General features: G+C 44.4%; 1 protein-coding gene across 1 annotated transcript in view; it reads right to left on the bottom strand.

The window, feature by feature from the left end:
- Window positions 1-19,746, bottom strand: part of LOC145350301 (contactin-associated protein-like 5) — a 1,016,709-nt gene that overhangs the window by 192,559 nt on the left and 804,404 nt on the right. Inside the window, exons 15-17 of the mRNA XM_080199494.1 lie at window positions 17,772-17,899; window positions 11,641-11,811; window positions 2,920-3,138 (exon numbers count right to left, since the gene is read on the bottom strand). Of these exons, the coding sequence (XP_080055620.1) occupies window positions 2,920-3,138; window positions 11,641-11,811; window positions 17,772-17,899 (518 nt within the window). The remainder of the gene's footprint in view (window positions 1-2,919; window positions 3,139-11,640; window positions 11,812-17,771; window positions 17,900-19,746) is intronic.

Below are 19,746 nucleotides of genomic sequence, written 5' to 3'. Positions count from 1 at the left end.
AGTTTAAAGTTGATTTATTAAGTTTACATTAACACTGCAATGAAGTTACTGTGAAAACTCCCTTGTCGCCACACTCTGGTGCCTGTTCGGGTACACTGAGGGAGAAGTTAGCATGGCCATTGCACCTAACCAGCATGCCTTTTGGACTGTGGGAGGAAACGGGAGCACCTGGGGGAAACCCATGCAGACACTGGGAGAATGTGCAGACTCTGCGCGGACAGTGGCCCAAGCTGGGAATTGAATCCGAGTCTCTGGCACTGCCAGGCAGCAGTGCTAACCATTCTGCCACTGTGCCACTTTCTCAGCCACTTTTTAAAAACTTGACAATGAAAAATAGCCAAGTCGCCACTATTGTGAGGATGAGACCCTCTACAGAGAGACCTTTTGCTGTCCCCCAATGAATATGGTGTGCAGTTCTGCTAGAAACATTGGCATCTCACTCTGCCACCAGGTGCCTTCCTGAGGGCAGCTGGTTTGCCCACCTTGACATTGGGAGACTTGAGGGTTGACTGGAAAATTCTAGTTGGCCTCCTAAATTTACCCTCAGCAAACCTCTTCATGAGCTGAATTGCCTGCTTACCCTTTAAGATCGGCCGTCTTCCCGGGCCCCAAACCCCCAAATTCGGGAACGCCATTCCTGATACTGATACTCAGCCAGCAACCCTTGGCCTTCGTTTCTGACCTCGGAGAGACCCAGAAATCCAGCCCTTGGTCTCTCTGACCATGAAAGGATGAACCTGCCTTTGGAGCTACACTGGATTGGTTCCTGGGATGGTAGTGTTATCCTATGGCTGAAGGTTAAGTAGATTGGACCTATATCCTAGTTTAGAAGAATAAGAGGCGCCTCATTGAGCTACTTAAGATTCATGGTGGGTTAGGGTTAGGGTTAGGGTTATTTAAGGCGTCATGGTGGAAACTGAGAGGTTGGACTGGATTTTCATCTTGGAATTGGGAATCTGGAATCAGGAGGTTTCCCAACATTACAATTCCACCTTATGACTGGCAGTGCACTATTTTCATATCGGGACACTGGGAATAGGTTGGTGTGGCCTTCTCCTATTTCCTCTTCTTGCCTGTTGATTACTGAGTTTAAAAATCAGTTAAGCATGCCTTTGCATTCAATGGTTCTGACGAAAATATACCCCTGAGCCGGATACATAAAAGCCTTCAAAGATATTTCGAAGCTCACCCATCATTTAAATCTTTGAAACAGCCAAACAGATGGCCGAGCTGAGCTTCAAGATAATAAGTGAGGCTCTGGGAATGTTGCACACCAGCATCTCAGGATTTCGCTATTGTGCAAAGCAGAATAACACATTTTCAAGCAGATAACTGTAATTCAGCCTAGCTCTTTTCCAGCCTCACAATGTTCTTCCTTGCCTCTACGGCTTGTCAGATGTCAGAAGTAACTTGATAAGCAAATTCTTTAATGGTCACTTACCTTTTTCAAAACAATGCCTTATTGGTGGGATGTGACCAATGACGTTCCACAAGTATCTGTGTTAGAGCTTCACTTGTTCACACTATTTATTGACAACTTGGGTAATGGCATAGAATGTCACTTATCTAAACTTGCTGATGTGATAAAATTAGGCAGCATTGTGAACAGTGTAGATGAGAGCATAAAATTACAAAGGGGTATTGATAGACTTGGCAAAGGGGAAAACTATGGCAGATGGATTTCAATCTACGTCAGTGTAAGGTTATTCATTTTGCACCAAGAGAGGACATATTAGGGTACTTGCTAGATTGCATGAAATTAAATACAGTTGATGTCCAAAGAGATTTGGGGGTTCAGGTGCATAGATATATAAAATGTCACATACAGGTGCAGAAAATAATCAAGTAGACAAATGGAATGTTGGCCTTTATGTCTACAGGACTGGAATATAAGGACTAGAACTGTTACCTGAGGATGGCATTAATCCCCAAAACCAGTCAGCAACAGCGCTGACCGAGATCTTTCATTCTCCAGAGGGTTGTATCTTGGAAGCAGCCCCAGAACATGCGCTGGGAGTCCCTCGAAAGTTCTGACACAAGGACTGGACAGGAGGTTCTCTTCCCTGAATAACACACCTTCCAGTTTGTGGAGCAGTACTTATAGAGCATGAGGCCTCTATAGCCTCACCAGTAATGCTGCACTGAGCTTCATTCCCTTGCTTCCTCCTGTCACAGTAATGTACCACAGAAAGTGTAACTGACAGTCAGTAGCAAAGAAGTAAAGTTGCAATACACCTTCGACATCATAGATCGAGACTGAGGGGAACAGCTTCCTCTGTAGCGTATCTTACATGGGTGCTAAAAGCCAGGAGTGTCGTTCAGGCGTTACAGATGTACCAAGTAGCCTAGTAGTCATGGAAACACTTCCCCTTCAAAAGCCTAGCACATGACTGATTTGAAATGGGCACCTCTGGATGTATTATCATACACTTTGAACACATGGCCCTGAACACGTTTCAGGCCTCATTACATAAGGAGCAGCATCCGATATTCTGTCATGAAAAAGGCACGAAATATCACATTGTCGGTTCCCTAAATCCATCGTTTCCTACCTTACCTCTTAGGAAGTAACAGGGGTCATTTGCTCTGCTTGTCAATCAGAATTAGCATTGCCAATATTTCCTCCTAATCCCACAGCCTGTAAATAACCAAATGTTTTCAAGAGACGGGTTTTCTCCCTGGGTGATTGTAAACTTTTGACAGGCCTCGCACTCGAAATGCTCGAGTCCTTGATGGGAAATGAGCAAAAATGCTTTGCATCGCACCAGAAAATGGGATTTTTTTTTGCAATGCGGACCTTTCCTGGAGTGTGTACTATTAATGTAGGCAGCCGAGTGTGAGAGAAAATGAAAGGGGTAATCAGTCAAAGTGCTGACGACAGATTAATAGACTTTTTTTTCAGAACAGTGAGTCTCCTACCTACAAATAGCTGGCTGTTGAGCTGTAAATGGATGTGTCCGTCAGCTGGGGCCTCCCGAGCTACTCGTGGCAGGTGATCCACTCGAAGGGATGCTGCTTTGATGTTGCGTTCCGCCTCGACATAATGCCACTGGTTGTCGTTCAGCCGCGAGGGCGATTCCACGGCAACCACGAAAGGGCCGTTCCCGACATCAAACGAGAAGAGGACTTCCACCGGAGCTACAAAAACCAAAGATAACACAGCCGCGTGAGTGTCCTCTTAGGCGTGCAAAGATGTTTTCTAACCCATCCACATGGGAGATTAATTTCTCCTCAAGTGTCAGTTGTGCTTTTGACCGTGTCAAAGGCTTCTCGTGATGAATAAAGCAAAAAGACAGTCATTCCTTTAAGTGATGGTCTAGTGGTATTATGGCTAGACTAATATTCCAGAAACTGAGCTAGTGTTCTGGGGCCTTGAGTTCAAATTCTGCCACAGCAGATGTAGGAATTTGAATTAAATTTTAAAAAATCTGGAATTAAGAATCAACTGATGACCATGAAACCATTGTTGATTGTGGGAAAAACCCATCTGATTCAATAATGTCCTTCAGGCAAGGAAATCTGCTGTCCTTAACTGGTCTGGCCTACATGGGACTCCAGAGGCACAACAATGTGGTTGACTCACAACTGCCCTCCAAGAGGGATGGGCAATAAATGCTAGCCAGCCAGTGACACCCATGTTCCACAAATGATTTTTCTTTAACTCCCTTTCACCGGTCTGTGCTAGCTGCCAAAACAGACTTCTGCTGAAAGATAAGTTATGCTTCTTAAGTATATTTTTCCTTGACCATCTTTGCTTGATCAACATTGAATCATAGAATCCTTACAGTGCAGAAGAGGCCATTTGGCCCATCGAGTCTGCACCGACTTTCTGACAGAGGATCTTACCCAGGCCCTCTCCCATTACCCCAGACATTTACCATGGCTCATCCATCTTGAATACTAAGGACAATTTAACGTGGCCAATCCACCTAACCTGCACATTTTTGGACTGTGGGGGAGGGAACTGGAGCATCCGGAGGAAACCCATGCAGACAGTGACCCAAGGCCGGAATTGAAGCTGGGTCCTGAGACAGCAGTGCCAAACACTGTTAAATTTTATCCCTTTCTCAGAGTTACAAAGGCCATGCGCAATGTGGATAGAGCAAAGCTATTTCCATTTCCTTGCTTGCTCCAAAAAAAAGCAATTCAAGTTCAAGTTGAATGCAATTCATGGTCCCCAAAAAAGAGATGTACTAGATCCTCGCTGACAAGAGCAGACATTACACCTGATTTTGGGCTTGATTTGGCATTTGATTTTAGCCAAGATGTCGAGAAGGGTTTTCCTGGATCTCTTTCCAGTGCTGGGTTGCTGTTGTAAAGCTGAACAGCTCCAGCCTCACTTTGGCAGTGTTGAAAAAGAATCTTCTGTGGCCTTGACAGAAATCTATTGCCCACCAATTACATTGTAATGATGCTAATGGCTCCTTAGCTTAGCCTGTGTTCCAGCTGACCTGGGCCAGTTGGAAGATAAAGACTTTTCTTATTCTTGGCCCACTTCTCATGTGCGCAGTCTCCATTCCCGTTTCCCCTGCCCCACTCCCATTAACCATCCCCCCAGGCACTGATTAACCGGTTAACCCATCCCATCTCCCCGCCCTAAAGGCAAAATACTACGGATGCTGGAATCTGAAACAGCTCTGACAAAGGATCATCCAGACTCGAAGCATTATCTCTTTTCTCTCTCCACAGATAATGTCAGACGTGCTGAGACTTTTCAGCGTTTCTTGTTTTTATTCCTCTCCATTTAGGCTTCTGCCTCAATAAAAATACCAATCAGCTCGTGGATCATAACGGAAGGTAGGTTTACAGCTTGGAAAAGAATCCAGCTCCCTGATTCCTGCACTATCACGCCCATGGTCTCTGTGATTCCCTGTGGTGTGTTTCACAGCTTCCTAAGCCTCTCAGTTTAAAAAAAAATCTTCTATTCTCACTCTTAAAGTCCTTACATTTAATAATATCTACCCACTGAATATTGACTTGTCAATCACCGGAAACATTTTCTTTCTAACCACCTTGCCCCATCCCTTGAGATTCCACATACCTCTCTCAAATCAACCCCCTGAGCTTCAAATAGCTATCATTGATGAAGTTAACTGGCACCTTCAACTTCTTGTCAAACCATATGCTTCATTCACAGATTACAGTCTCAAAAGAACAGCAAACAAAATTGGAAGTGAAAATACAAAAACCTGCCACCCAGGAGCCATTCTACACATGACCGTAAATATACTACTGATGAAAAGGGGCAAAAGGGTAGTAACAGAAGCCTAAAGGTGGATGGCAGAAGATATATTCACGTTTAGTTGGTTGATAGGATAGGATCAGAGTGGGAAAGTCCCTTGGAAAGCTCCATGTGTAACAGGCGAGACACACCAGCCTCGCCACATCAACAGACTCCACAGAGAGGATTGGCTCATGAGGAGAGACTGATGAGACTGGGACTATATCATTCGAATTTAGAAGAATGGGGTGAGGGTGGGGTCTTATAAAAACATAAAAATTATAAAGAGAATAGATAACCTAGAAGCAGGGAGGTTGTTTCCACTGGCAGGTGAAACCAGAACTAGGCAGCATAGCCTCAAAATAAGGGGGAACGGATTTAGAACTGAATTGAGGAGGAAGTTCTTCACCCAAAGGGTTGTGAATCTGTGGAATTCCCTGCCCAGCGAAGCAGCTGAGGCAACTTTGTTGAATATTTTTAAGGCAGAGATAGAAAGATTTTTGAACAGTAAAGGAATTAAGGGTTATGGTGAGTGGGTGGGTAAGTGGAGCAGAGTCCATGAAAAGATCAGCCATGAGCTTATTGAATAGCGGAGCAGGCTCGAGGGGCCAAATGGTCTATTCCTGCTCCTAGTTCCTTTGTTCTTATGTTCTTATTATACATGTTCTTGCCACTCTGGACCCCTGTTGTGCATGGACTGAAGCAATATAATGATCCTGAGGGGACATGACAGGGTGGAAGCTGACATCCTTGAGGGGGAGTCTAGATCGATGGGACTCAATACAAAATAAAAGGCTCTCCTATTTATGATGGAGGCAAGGAGGATTGTTTTTTTCTCACAGGGGCATTACAGAATCACAAGATTCTTATGGTGTAGAAGAAGGCCATTTGGCCCTTTGTGTCTGCACCCACTCGCCAGATGAGCATCATGGCTCAGTACCATTTCCCTGCCCCCCTACACACTGTTTCTATTCAAGTAATCATCCTATGATCCCTTGAATGCTTTGATTGAACCTGCCTCCACCACACTTCCAGGCATTGGGTCCGTACGAACTCGATGGGTTGCACAGCCTTCTTCTGTATTATAGAATTATAGAATCCCAGCAGTACAGAAGGAGTCCATTCAGCCCATCGAGAATGTTCAGACCATGATTCCACCCAGGCCCTATTCGCTAACACCACACATTTACCCTGCTAGTCCCCCGATCCTCAATTTAGCACAGCCAATCAACCTAACCTGCACATCTTTGGACTATGGGAGGAAAACAAGAGCACCCGGAGGGGACCCACGCAGACACGGGGAGAATGTGCAGAGTCCACACAGACAGCGACCCGAGGCTGGAATTGAACCCGCGTACCTGGTGCTGTGAGGCAGCAGTGCTAACCACTGTGCCACCGTGCTGCCCTGTACTATAGGAATTCTGTGGATTCTAGCTGCATCATTACTGAAGAATTTCAGCCCGCATTTAAAACAAATGTTATAAACAAAAGGACGTAATCGGACAGTGGAAAAAAAGGACAGATTGATTGACTGTGCCTGATATTCATTTCAGGCGATGGAGGTCACATAATAAGTGTAATGACTAGCTTTGTGGCTTAGAGGCTTTAAAACCTCCTTCGAAATAAAAACTGTTGCCGTACATTAAGAGACATCTTTTGTTTCGGTTATTGTTCCTGACAGCTCCAGTTGCAAAAGGTTTACATGATCCACAAAGAAAATACCAGAAAATATGGAAATTGTAACAGCGACATTTTACTGTAACAGCATCTTTAAACCAGTAATTTAGCTGTTCAAACCGCTTTGTCTGACAGCCTGCAGCCATTACAGTGTTATGAACCCCAAGCAATGAAAATATTGACTGGAGATGTCATTTATAGGCAGATTTATTAATGTTTCAATAGTCTAAAAGCAACAAAGGACTTTAATCAACCATTTATGTTAAAGTTTATTTATTAGTGGCGCAAGTAGGCTTATGTTCACACTGCAAATAAAGTACTGTGAAAATCCCCCTCTCTGGCATCTGTTTGGGTACACTGAGGGAGAAAATAGCACGGCCAATGCATCTAACCAGCATGTCTTTTGGACTGGCTGGACAGACTCAATGGGCTGAATGGCTCCTTCTGCACTGGAGGGACTCTATAATTCTATAATATAGAAGAAGGCCATGCAGCTCATCGAGTCTGTACTGACCACAATCCCACCCAGGCCCGGTTCCCTTAACCCCGCACCTTTCCCTAACCCCACACATTTACCTTGCTAATTGTCCTGACACTAGGGTCAATTTTAACATGGCCAATCAACCTAACCAGCACATCTTTGGACTGTGGGAGGAAACCAGAGCACTCGGAGGGAACCCACGCAGACACGAGGAGAATGTAGAGACTCCGCACAGACATTGACCCAAGCCAGGAATCGAACCAGGTCCCTGGCGCTGTGAGGAGCAGAGCTAACCACTGGGCCACCACGCCTCCCATATTTGAAAATAGAATTTCAAAACAATATTGCATACAGATTTTATTCAGAATGTCAGTTTGAAACGATGAGTATTATTTCCTCCCCCCAAGATGAAGGAAGGTACAGTCCTCCATTAAGTAGTATTTACTGGTTAATAATGCCGACATCTCCCTGTTCTATATACTGACAATATGGGGGCACTGTCTGCCTTTTTAATACTTCTACGTGCCGACAATACGATCAAATGCTGAGGACTCAGAACAACAACTGAGTTGTGTCTTTGAGGCTGAAATTGTGACACAGTTGGTATGCTGAGTATATTTCTAATCACTGAAACCATGAGGAGTCACTTGCGGGGGTCAGGGGGGAGGGGGGGTGGTGGTGGTGTGGGGGTCCAGCAGGTTACACAGAGTAATGAGACGGATCTCGAGTGTTTGATGTGAAATGGCGAGTTAAGTTGACTCCTGAAGTGAGAAGCCGCAGGGTGGACATTGCAAAGATACTGAAAATGCTTCCAAGGGTAATTAATAGCACTGCTTGCAGAGTTCAAGCTAGTAGGTTAAGGTGGCCTAGATTCAGGGTAGATTCATGATAGGGTGGCAGTATTTCATTACATGAAAGGCCAGGGCTCATTGAAGAATGTTGGTTGATGGCCAGGGCTGGAAACCAAGTGAGCTGAAGTGTAGAAACATAGAAACTAGGAGCAGGAGGAGGCCATTCAGGCCTTCGAGCCTGCTCCACCATTCATCTTGATCACGGCTGATCATCAAATTCAATGTCCTGATCCCACTTCCCCCCATATCCCTTAATCCCTTTAGCCCCAAGAGCTATATCTAATTTCTTCTTGAAATCACACAACATTTTGGCCTCAACTACATTCTGTGGTAGTGAATTCCACACATTCACCATCCTCTGGGTGAAGACATTTCTCCTCACCTCAGTTCTAAAAGGTTTACCCCCTTATCCTCAAACTATGACCCCTAGTTCTGGAATCCCCCACCATTGGGCACATTCTTTCTAAGTCTACCCTGTCCAATCCTGTTAGAATTTTATAAGCTTCAATGAGATCCCCCCCCACTCCTCTGAATTATAGTGCAGACAATCCTAACTGACTCTGTCTCTCCTCATATGAGAGACCTGCCATCCCAGGAATCAGACCGGTCGGCCTTCACTCTATTTCCTCTATAGCAGGGACAGCCTTCCTCAGATAAGGGCACAAAGTTAGTTCACTCAGCCGTTTATTCCAGTCTCATAAGAAATTATAAATTGCCATTTCATGACTCAGGTTGTGTGATGGAAGAGTTGAAACAGAATTACAGGCTTGTTGTAACGCAGAAGGAGGCCAGTCAGCCCATCTCGTTGGCACCGGCTCTCTGAATGAACAATTTGCTTGGTACCATTCTCCCACCCTCTCCCTGGTGACCCTGCACATACATCCATTGCTGGAAGCAGCCTAATTAACTTTTGAATGCTTCAATGAAATGTTCCTCCACTTCACTTTGTTCAATTTTAAAGAATTGATGATTGTTTGAAGCCTACTTTGTCTGATGACGACAATTCAGGCTAAATTCTTCACAGACATAATTTTGTATCTTTTTGGGATGATGTTTAAAATTCATTTATATGTTGCGAGCATTGCTGGCGTCCGAATGTAAAATGTTGGCTCAATTCTCTCCCCACAGATACTGTCAGACCGGCTGAGATTTTCCAGCGTTTTCTGTTTTTGTTTCACATTCCAGCGTCCGCAGCATTTTGCATTGGTCAATTTCAACTTATGCTTTGTTGCACCCAATTCGCTGTCCTAAATCTCCACCGTGGGGCAAATCGATACCGACTGCTGTAAGAAAGCTGAACAGGGTTTTGGAGACATGTTTCCCATATTTAACTTTTCAATCCACCTACCCACACCTCTCCCCAAATCCCTACAAGCCACACGCCATTCTGTCTTGGAAATATTATGGCTGGGTCACGATCCTGGAACTCCCACCCTAACAGCACTCATTGAAACTTACAGAATACTGAAAGCCCTGGATAGAGTGGACGTGGAGAAGATATTTTCATTCGTAGGTGAGACTAGAATTCGAGGGCACAACCCCCCAAATAAAGGGATGACCCTTTAGAACCAAGATTAGGATGAATTTGTACAGCCCCAGGGTGGTGAATCTGTGGAATTTATTGCCACAAAAGGCTGTGGAGGCCAAGTCATTGAATATATTTAAGACAGAGATAGATAGGTTCCTGATTGGTAAGGGGATCAAAGGTTATGGGAAAAAGTCGGGAGAATGGGGTTGAGAAACTTATCAGCCATGATTGAATGGCAGAGCAGACTCAATGGGCCGAATTCTACTTCTAGACCTTGTGGTTTTATGGTCTTATAGCTCTGTGAGTGTACCTATACTGTGCAGTGGACTGCAGTGGTTCAAGAAGGCATCTCACCATCACCAAGGGCAATTAGAGATGGGAAATAAACACTAGCCTTGCCAATGACGTCCACTTCCCATGAATGAATAACAGCAACAGAAAATCTCTCAAATCTCTCAAAAAATCCTATCTCTTCACCCACAGAGTTGTTAGCCTGTGGAACTCATCACCACAGGAAGTAATTGATGCCACAACATTGAATGTATTCAAGAGGTGGCTAGATGGAGCACTTGGGGTGAATGGGATCATAGGTTATGGGGAGAAAGCAGGGTTAGGCTAATGAGTTGGACCATCGGCCATGATCTTGAAAAATGGTGGTGCAGGCCTGAAGGGCCAGATGGCCTCCTCCTGCTCCTATCTTCAATGTTTCTGTGTTTCTATTGTGTATGGGCTGGATAGGTGAGGAGAAGAAACATATTGAGGCACAAGGTTTTGTTTTGGTCTGTGCGGCATCTGGAACAGCCTGTGCTTTGCTGACATGGAAACCTTTGTCAAACTGTGTCGCAGCTGGGGATACATTATCAGGTTTAACAATGTGGCTATCCGCTTGGTCAGTTGTGAGACTGTGCATGGTAGCAATGTAGTGTTAGCACCCAAAAGAACATCAGTTATTAGCTGATATGCTTAAATGAATTTAAGCGATGCAGTAATGCTGTTCGATTGGAAAACGTCACATTGAGGGCAACAAATGAGGCAGCTCCAGCAGCTTGAGAAGGCCGTGCCCTAAGAGGCAACTTGGTTATTTTGCTGAGTGAATATTTTTTTTTCTTTGCATGGGATGTAAATGTCTCTGGCAAGGTCAGAATTTGTTATTCATCCCTAATTGCCCCTTGAACTGAACGCCTTGTTAGATCATTTCAGAGAACAGTTAAGAGTCATCCACACTGCTGAGGGTCTGGAGACGCATGTAGGTCAGACCAGTTAAGGATGGCAGATTTCCCTCCTGTCAAGAATGTTAGTGAACCAGATGGGTTATTGCAGAAATCGGAAATGGTTGTCACGGTTACCATTAATCAGACGAACTTTATGATTCCAGTTTTATTAACTGAATTCAAATTCCACCAGCTGCTGTGGTGGGATTCGAAGCCCTGTCCCCAGAACATTAATCTGAGTCTCTGGATTACTAGTCCTGTGGCCTTACCACTACCACCTCCCCCAAAGGAAAATGAGCCTGCATAGTCCATTAAGTACTTGACCGAGCCTGTTCACACTTAAATTAACTTTCAATGAACAACAAGTGGAAGCCTTCCATTCGATCAGTCTAGATTAGAAATCAGATCCTGGGCGATGGACCAGTGCCTAATTCACTGCACCACACAGTCTGCCAAATACTTAATAAATTTTGTATTGAGGACACATCAATGCTATCCTGCTTAATGGCATCTCAGCTTGAAAGGACTTCATTATTTTTGGTGGTTTGATCTAATTAACTGGATTTTTGCTGACTCCTTGCATAGCACCATGGGTTCCAGGCAATTACCCCGATGTGAATCACTCACTTACAGATCTTTCTCAATTTGCGCGCCTGTCAGATGATACTCACAGTTCAGCTCGATCCTTATGAAGTCCTTAATTCCGAGATTCTCCAGGAACACACCTGACGCCGCAGTTGTTTTGAAGAAGAATGAAATGTCCGCACTGAGCTCACCACGAAAAGTTGGGAAGTGGAGATACGAGGACTCGGTGTTGAATGATGCTGCGTTCCAGTAATTATCTGTATGGGCACGTAAATACACACAGTTCTTTTCAAATTGAGGCCAAACAAAAAGGTGCATTTCTTTTTGGGGATGACCCAAAAGGGGTACAGTGTGACATATATCAGCTCAGGCTTGCAACACTCACTGGGGAGAATTTTCTGGCCGTTCACACCAGCGGGATTCTCTGGTCCCGCTGCAGTGAATGGAGATTTGGCTGAGCGTCAAGCACTACATTCTGCGCCTTCTCGTTTCCTTCTTTATGAACAGTATGCTTTTGTCTGTATAGCGCGCATAGAAATAATACTTTTCACTGTATGTTAATACATGTGACAATAATAAATCAAATCAAATCAAAGAGGGTTCCATGCATCTTTGTATGCTGATGGGGTCAGTAATAACAGTGGCAGGTTCACTCCTTTACACATGGGTTTAGGGAGGCTCCTTGAGGGCTTATTTTAATTTAGCTCATTGACAGAAATCTTCCTTGTGCGTTAGAAGGTAGTGGGTCCAAGACCTCTGTAAAATCATTGAATCCCTACAGTGCAGAAAGAGGCCATTCGGCCTATTGACTCTGCGTTACCACACAAGAACATAAGAACATAAGAAATAGGAGCAGGAGTAGGCCATCTAGCCCTTCGAGCCTGCCCCGCCATTCAATAAGATCATGGCTGATCTGAAGTGGCTCAGTTCCACTTTCCCGCTTTCTCCCCATAACCCTTAATCCCCTTGCCTACCAAAAACCTATCTACCCACGTCTTAAATATATTTAGCGAGGTAGCCTCCACCACTTCAACGGGCAGAGAATTCCAGAGATTCACCACCCTTTGAGTGAAGAAGTTCCTCCTCAACTCCGTTCTAAACTACCCCCCCTTTATCTTGAAGCTGTGCCCTCTAGTCCTGCTGTCCTTTCTGAGCAGGAAGAACCTCTCCACCTCTACCCTATCCATCCCTTTCATCTCTTATATGTCTCAATGAGATCTCCCCTCATCCTTCGAAACTCTAACGAGTACAAGCCCAGTCTATTCAGCCTCTCCTCATAACTCAACCCCCTCAACTCCGGTATCAGCCTAGTGAACCTCCTCTGCACTCCCTCCAAGGCCAAAATATCCTTGCTCAGGTGTGGTGACCAAAACTGCACACAGTACTCCAGCTGCGGCCTCACCAGTGCCCTGTACAGTTGCAGCAAGACCTCCCTACTTTTATATTCAATCCCCGTCGCTATGAAGGCCAGCATCCCATTTGCCTTCCTGACCACCTGCTGCACCTGTAGGCTGGGTTTTTGCAACTCATGCACAAGGACCCCCAGGTCCCTCTGCACCGTAGCATGCTGCAGCTTTTCGCCCTGTAAGTAGTAGTCCTTCCTACCATTATTCCTACCAAAGTGGATAACCACAATCCCCTCCAGGCCTTATCCCCGTAATCCCACACATTTACCCCACTAATGCCACTAACATGCACACCCTGGGACACTGAGGGGCAATTTAGCGTGGTCAATTCACCTAACCTGCACACGTTTGGCGTGTGGGAGGAAACCTGAGCACCCGGAGGAAACCCATGCAGACACAGGGAGAACATGCAAACTCCACACAGAGAGTGGTCCAAGCCGGGAATTGAGCCCAGGTCTCTGGCACGTGAGGCAACAGTGCTAACCGCTATGCCACAATGCTGCCCTCGAGTAAGGCCACTAAATCTTCCAAGTAATGCCGCACTACAAAAGCATGAGCAATTCCCCAACTGCACCCATAGGGAAAATCTTAATTTTTACAGTATGAGTTGCCCCAGTTTGTGTTAGAATTTTTCAGTCTATTCTCATCACTGGGTGACAGATTACACCGGAGGGAAGTTCAATTGCAAATATTGTAATTGCTGCTTCCTTGGCTTCTAAATGAATCTCTGTTCATAAACATTATTAAAGCAAAATGAAAAACCGGATAGTTTGTAAAGGGAACATCACCAAGGGTTTTGACATTGCTCACAGCGGGAAATGAATGACTGCTGTTGATTCAAAGCCAATCATAGGCCTCAGGTAATTGAAGTGCAGCAGAAAATACATCTTGGGGAGACTATAAGCTAATTGAGAGATACAAGATAGTTTAATCCCTGCAAGTTGATTGAATGAAGACCAGTAGTTGATTACTGGCAAGAGAAGCAAAGGCTAATTGAATGTCCCAGCATCGAGATGCAACTGTGCAGGTTTGTTATACACTAATTGGCTGCAACATTTCCTTTCATTATACTACGTTTCAACAGTGACCACCTTTCATTAACTACAAAGCACTTTGAGATGTCTGTTGATTGTGAAAAGTGCAACATCAATGCGTCTTTCTATTTTATTCTTTTATAGGCAGGGCAGAGAATTGGAGCTGTCATCCACCATGGGAATCGTAGCAGACGGGACAGGACCATGCAAAGGTCCATTAACCTCAGGCGGGATCTTCTTAGTTTCAAAGCACGGATATCTCTACCCGTGGCTCATGACATTTCATGGGCATGACTAAACCTCTGCGAAGGAGACATACTGAATGACCCCCCACAGTTATTACAGCAGAAATATTAACGTCTTTGGCTATATGGTTAATGTGTTTGTATGATGTTCCTCGGTTTCAATAGAGTCCAGAAAGTCCTGCTGATGGGATCTTCCAGCCCTGCTAAAGTCAACGGACACTTGAGTGACTTGCCACATCTGCCACAGGGCATCCTGCTGCAGCTGGGCTGGCAAATCTCAGCCATACTGATATTTACCTTCTTCCTTTAAATGGATTAGCACCCCCGCTAAAATAGCAGACAGGGTAATAAAAGTGGTATTCTATTGGCCTTCTGTTCTGTGCCCCACTTGCAATTCAGTTTCAAAGTCAATGGAATTGAGCATTAATTGGATCAGATAATGACCAGTCAATGTGATAACATCCATTTTGTTCGACTGGCCAAGATGAGGTTTCTCGCTTAACATGGACTGGATTGTGGGCTGGCTTTTCTGGCTTCATGATGTGGAGATGCCGGCGTTGGACTGGGGTAAACACATTAAGAAGTCTCACAACACCAGGCTTAAGTCCAACCAGTTTATTTAATAGTAATCCCACAAGTTTTCGGAAACGGTATTCCTTCCTCAGGTGTGTGGAAGGTTCTGATGTGCCTTTCTCGGATCAGAACCTTCCACACACCTGACAAAGGAACACCGTTTCCGAAAGCTTGTGGGATTACTATCAAATAAATTGGTTGGACTTAAACCTGGTGTTGTGAGATTTCTTACTGTGTTTTCTGACCTCACCCACAGCTGGAATTCTCTGATCCCGCGGCAGTGAACAGAGATTTGGTTGAACTGCAAATTATCGAACCATAAAAGTGCAGAAGGGTCCAATTTGGCCCATCGAGTCTGCATCGATCATAATCCCACCCAAGCCCTATTCCCATAACCTCACACATTTATCCTGCTAATCCCCGAACACTTGAGTCAATTCAGTATGGACAATCAACCGAATCCACACATCTTTGGTTAACAGTGGCAGAATGGCCAGAGAATTACAGCATCTGGGTGAAATTTTCCCATCCTGCCCACCACGGGAGTCTTAGTGAGCAGTGGAGGGGAAGGGTGGGGTCCTAAATCTCCCATAGTAATATCTAGATAATAAAGAATTAACAACACAAAACAAGATAATTCAGCTCACTCAATCCAGAACGCAGTTTTAAGGAGAACAGGACAGAGAATTGGGGATGCAGTGTCATAGTCTTACTTCTGGAGCATAGACATCTCTATCTCTGATCTACGTTCCTGGTAATCATGTTCATTTTAATGTTCATCAACCACACAAGCATTAGTCTTAATCCTGTGTGGTCAACCTGTTCGAATATCCCTTTATCCCCCTTTCCTTTATCCCCTTTACCTGTTAAACATTAGCACATTTCAGTCACTAACTCCAGCACTTCATTCCAAAACCTCACAACCCACTGAACAAAAAATCCTCACCTGCTAATATAGCCGATTTGTAAAAGTAAAAAATGTGTTTTGAAGCATTCGGGGTTCCTATTGATCCAATATGCACATCTCAGAACAGCGAAACTTACAACACACAGTCCTCACACCAAGTCCTGTATCTGGAGAACCCTCCAACTGTCGAACTACTTTGGGGTTAATTGGTGCAAAAAGGGTTAAACTCAACATTGAACTCCTTCTAAACTCTGCAGTGCAAAAGAGCACAGCTTTCCAACTGAACTGATATGCTGCTAAACTCAATATGTGCCTCTGACGTTCACAAAAGCATAGACTCATAGAAAATAGGAGCAAGAATAACTTATTTAGCCCTTTAAGCCTGCTCCACCATTCATTATGATCAAGGTTGATTGTCCAACTCAATGGCCTGATCCTGCCTTTCCCCCATATCTTTTGATCCCCTTTGTCCCAAGAGCTCTATCGAACTCCTTCTTGAAAACTTACAATGTTTTGCCCTCAACTGTTTTCTACAGGCTCACCACTCTCCGAGTGAAGAAACGTTTCCTCACCTCAATCCAAAAAAGTTCACTCCTATAACTCTTGGTTCTGGATACCCACGTCATCGGGAACATCCTTGCTGCATCTACTCTGTCTAGTCCTGTTAGAATTTTACAGATTTCTATGAGATTCCCCCTCATTCTTCCAAACTCTAGTGGATGCAATCCTAACTGGCACAATCTCTCCTCAGGCATCAGTCCAGCCATCCCAGGGATCAGCCTGGGAAATCTTCGCTGCATTCCCTCTATAAGAAGAACATCCTTCCTCAGGTAAGAAGACCAAAATTGCACTCAATATTCCAAGCGCGGTCTCACTAAGGGCCTGTATAATTGCGTCAAGATGTTTCTGCTCCTGTACTCCAATCCTTTCACTCTGATGGCTAGAATAGCATTTGCCTTCTTTACCACCAGTTGCACTTGCATGCTTACCTTCAGTGGCTGGTGTACGAGGACACCCAGGTCTCGTTGCATGTTCCCCTCTCTTAATTTATAGACATTGAAATAATAACCTGCTTTCCTGTTTTTGTTATCAAAGTGGATAACCTCACATTTACCCAAATTATACTGCTTTTGGCAAACATTTGCCCATTCACTCAACTTAATAGAATTATAAAATCTCTCTAATGCAGAAGGAGGCCATTTGGCTCATCAAGCATGTATCAACAATAATCTCACCCAGGCCCTATCACTGTAACACCATGTATTTAACCTGCTAATTCCCTTGACACTAAGAGTCAATTTAACATGGCCAATCCACTTAATCTGTACATCTCTGGACTTGTCCAAAACACACTGAAACATCTCTGCTTGCAGCTCAACCTCCCACCCAGATTTGTGCCATTGGCGAAGTTGGAGATATTACATTTAGTTCCCTCAGCTAAATCATTAATAAGCATTGTAATCACCCCTGTGGAACAGCAGCAGTCACTGCCTGCTATTTAAAAAAAAGATCTGTCTATTCCTACTCTTTGTTTCCTGGCTGCCAACCAATTTCCTATCCATCTCAACGTACTACCCCCAATCCCATGCGCTTTAATAACACTTACTAATCTCTTACATGGAACTTTGGCGAAAGCCATCTGAAAGTCCAAATAAACCACATCCACTGACTCCCCCTCATCAACTCTACTAGTTACATCCTCAATCTCGAACCAAGTCCAATGGAAATATTTGCTTGATAACCAAGTGTTGTGATATTGTAGGAACATTCACGTCCTCTGGTCAGTGTCTATGGTAAAAATTACAATCAGTCGTCTTTTTTAGGTTTGTAATTTTTAAAAGATATTCATGCAAATCATAGATTCCTACAGTGCAGAAGGAGGCCACTCGGCCCATCGAGACTACACCAAAAATAATCCCACCCAGGCTCCATCCCCATAACTCCATGCATTTACCCTGTTGCAATTAGTGTGGAAAAGGATTCTTCCTCAGTAAACCTCACCGCTGTGTCAAAGTTGCAAGATAACGTTCCAAAAGACTGAACGTTACTTACTGTCTCCATTGCAACGAAGTGGCCCAAGTCTGTAAGCCGCTTTTGAATCAGTCCTGTTTGTGTCTCCAATTACAAGCTGGGTCAGAGGCAAGTGATCTTTGTATGAAAGAAGACCTGTATCATTCGCCCTGCCAACAATGAGAAGCAGAAAACAAAGAGCAGTGTAAATCTCAGTGACATTAAAAAGTAAACAGCATTTCTTCCAATCGGTCAATGTCCCGAAACAGCAGCAGAACTTTTCAGAAATGAGAAAGGTCGTTAAACCCCGTCTGCTTCTTTTTGATAGATCAGCCTCACTGCACGACTTTTCATTACACCGAACAATATCCTGTTGCCATTAGCATATATGTTTGTTCAAGTCCTTGGCATTTCTGAAAGGACCGCACAACCAATGGATTTTGTTTGAAGTACAATTGCAATGGCTGTGTAGGCAAATACAACTGACAATGGGGAGGCGATGGCCTAAAGGTATTATTGCTAGACTATTAATCAAGAAACTAATTTTCTGGGATCAGGGTTCGAATCCCGCCACGGCAGATGGTGGAATTTGAATTCAATAAAAAATATCTGGAATTAAGAATCCACTGATGACCATGAAACCATTGCTGATTGTCAAAAAAACCCATCTGGTTCACTGATGTCCTTTAGGGAAGGAAATCTGCCTCCTTACTTGGTCTGGCCTACAAATGATGTGAAGATGTAGGTGTTAGACTGAAGTGAGTCACCTGATGAAGGACCAGCGCTCTGAAAGCTTGTGATTCCAAATAAACCTGTTGGACTTTAACCTGGTGTTGTGAGACTTCTTACTGGCCTACATGTGACTCCAGAGCCACAGCAATGTGGTTGACTGTCAACTGCCCTCCAAAGGCAACTAGGGATGGGCAACAAATGCTGGCCAGCCAGCAATGCCCATGTCCTACGAATGAATAAAAATAATACAGCGCATAGCAAGATCGCACAAACAGCAAATTAATTTACCGGGCCATTTGCTATTTGTAGAGTTGGCTGAGGGACGTGGATTGGCCAGAACACCAGGGGAAATGATATTCATAGGGTGGCATGGGATCTTTCACACGTACCAGAGCTGGCTAATGGGTTTCACGTTCCATCTGAAAGGTAGCACAGGGGATAGTGCAGCACCCTCACACTATGGAATCATGACCTCAGTCTAAATCGTGTGCTCTGGTCATAGACAGGGTTTAGAATCATGGAATCTATACAGTGCAAAAGGAGGCCATTTGTCCCATCAATCCTGTACCAACAACAATCCCACCCAGACTCTAGCCCCGCAACCCCACTTATTTACCCTGCCAGTCCCCCTGACACTAAGGGGCAACTTAGCATGGACAATCAACCTAACCAACACATCTTTGGAACGTGGGGAGAAACTGGAGCACCCTAAGGAAACATACGCAGACACGAGGAGAATGTGCGAACTCCATACAGTCACCCAAGGCCGGAATTGAATCCGGACTCCTGGAGTTGGGAAGCAGCAGCGCCAACCACTGTTCTGTCTTTAGAGCTTAGAATCAAGGGTATGACCAGCTGAGCCAAGCTGAAGTAAATAAGTACAACAGCAACTTGCATATACGTAGCACCTTTAACACAGTAAAACTTTGGAAGACACTTCACAGGTGTGTTATCAGACAAAATGCAAGTAATCACATCTTCAACCACTGTTTCTTTTTATAACTGACAAACCAACAGAGAGGGCCCACTGAGTATTTTAATGCTGAAAGCAACAAAAGAGAAATTAACAAATAAACTATGAAGCGATGGTGAACTTATAGCCAAGCTTGGATATGAAAAGCCCTCAGCCTGTAGACAGTCAGAGGACTAAGGAGTAACATTTTGAAATTTCTCAGGAAGAATGAGTTACCAAAAGAGGTTCTGCAATGCATCTGAGTTTTAATACTGCAGCCACTCAGAAGAATGTGTAAAGCAGCATCTTTGGCACTTAAGAGGTTGACTAAAG

The sequence above is a fragment of the Carcharhinus amblyrhynchos genome, chromosome 11, assembly GCF_965287045.1.
Source record: "Carcharhinus amblyrhynchos chromosome 11, sCarAmb.v2.hapA, whole genome shotgun sequence".
NCBI lineage: Eukaryota > Metazoa > Chordata > Chondrichthyes > Carcharhiniformes > Carcharhinidae > Carcharhinus > Carcharhinus amblyrhynchos.
This window is presented reverse-complemented; position numbering and strand designations above follow the sequence as displayed.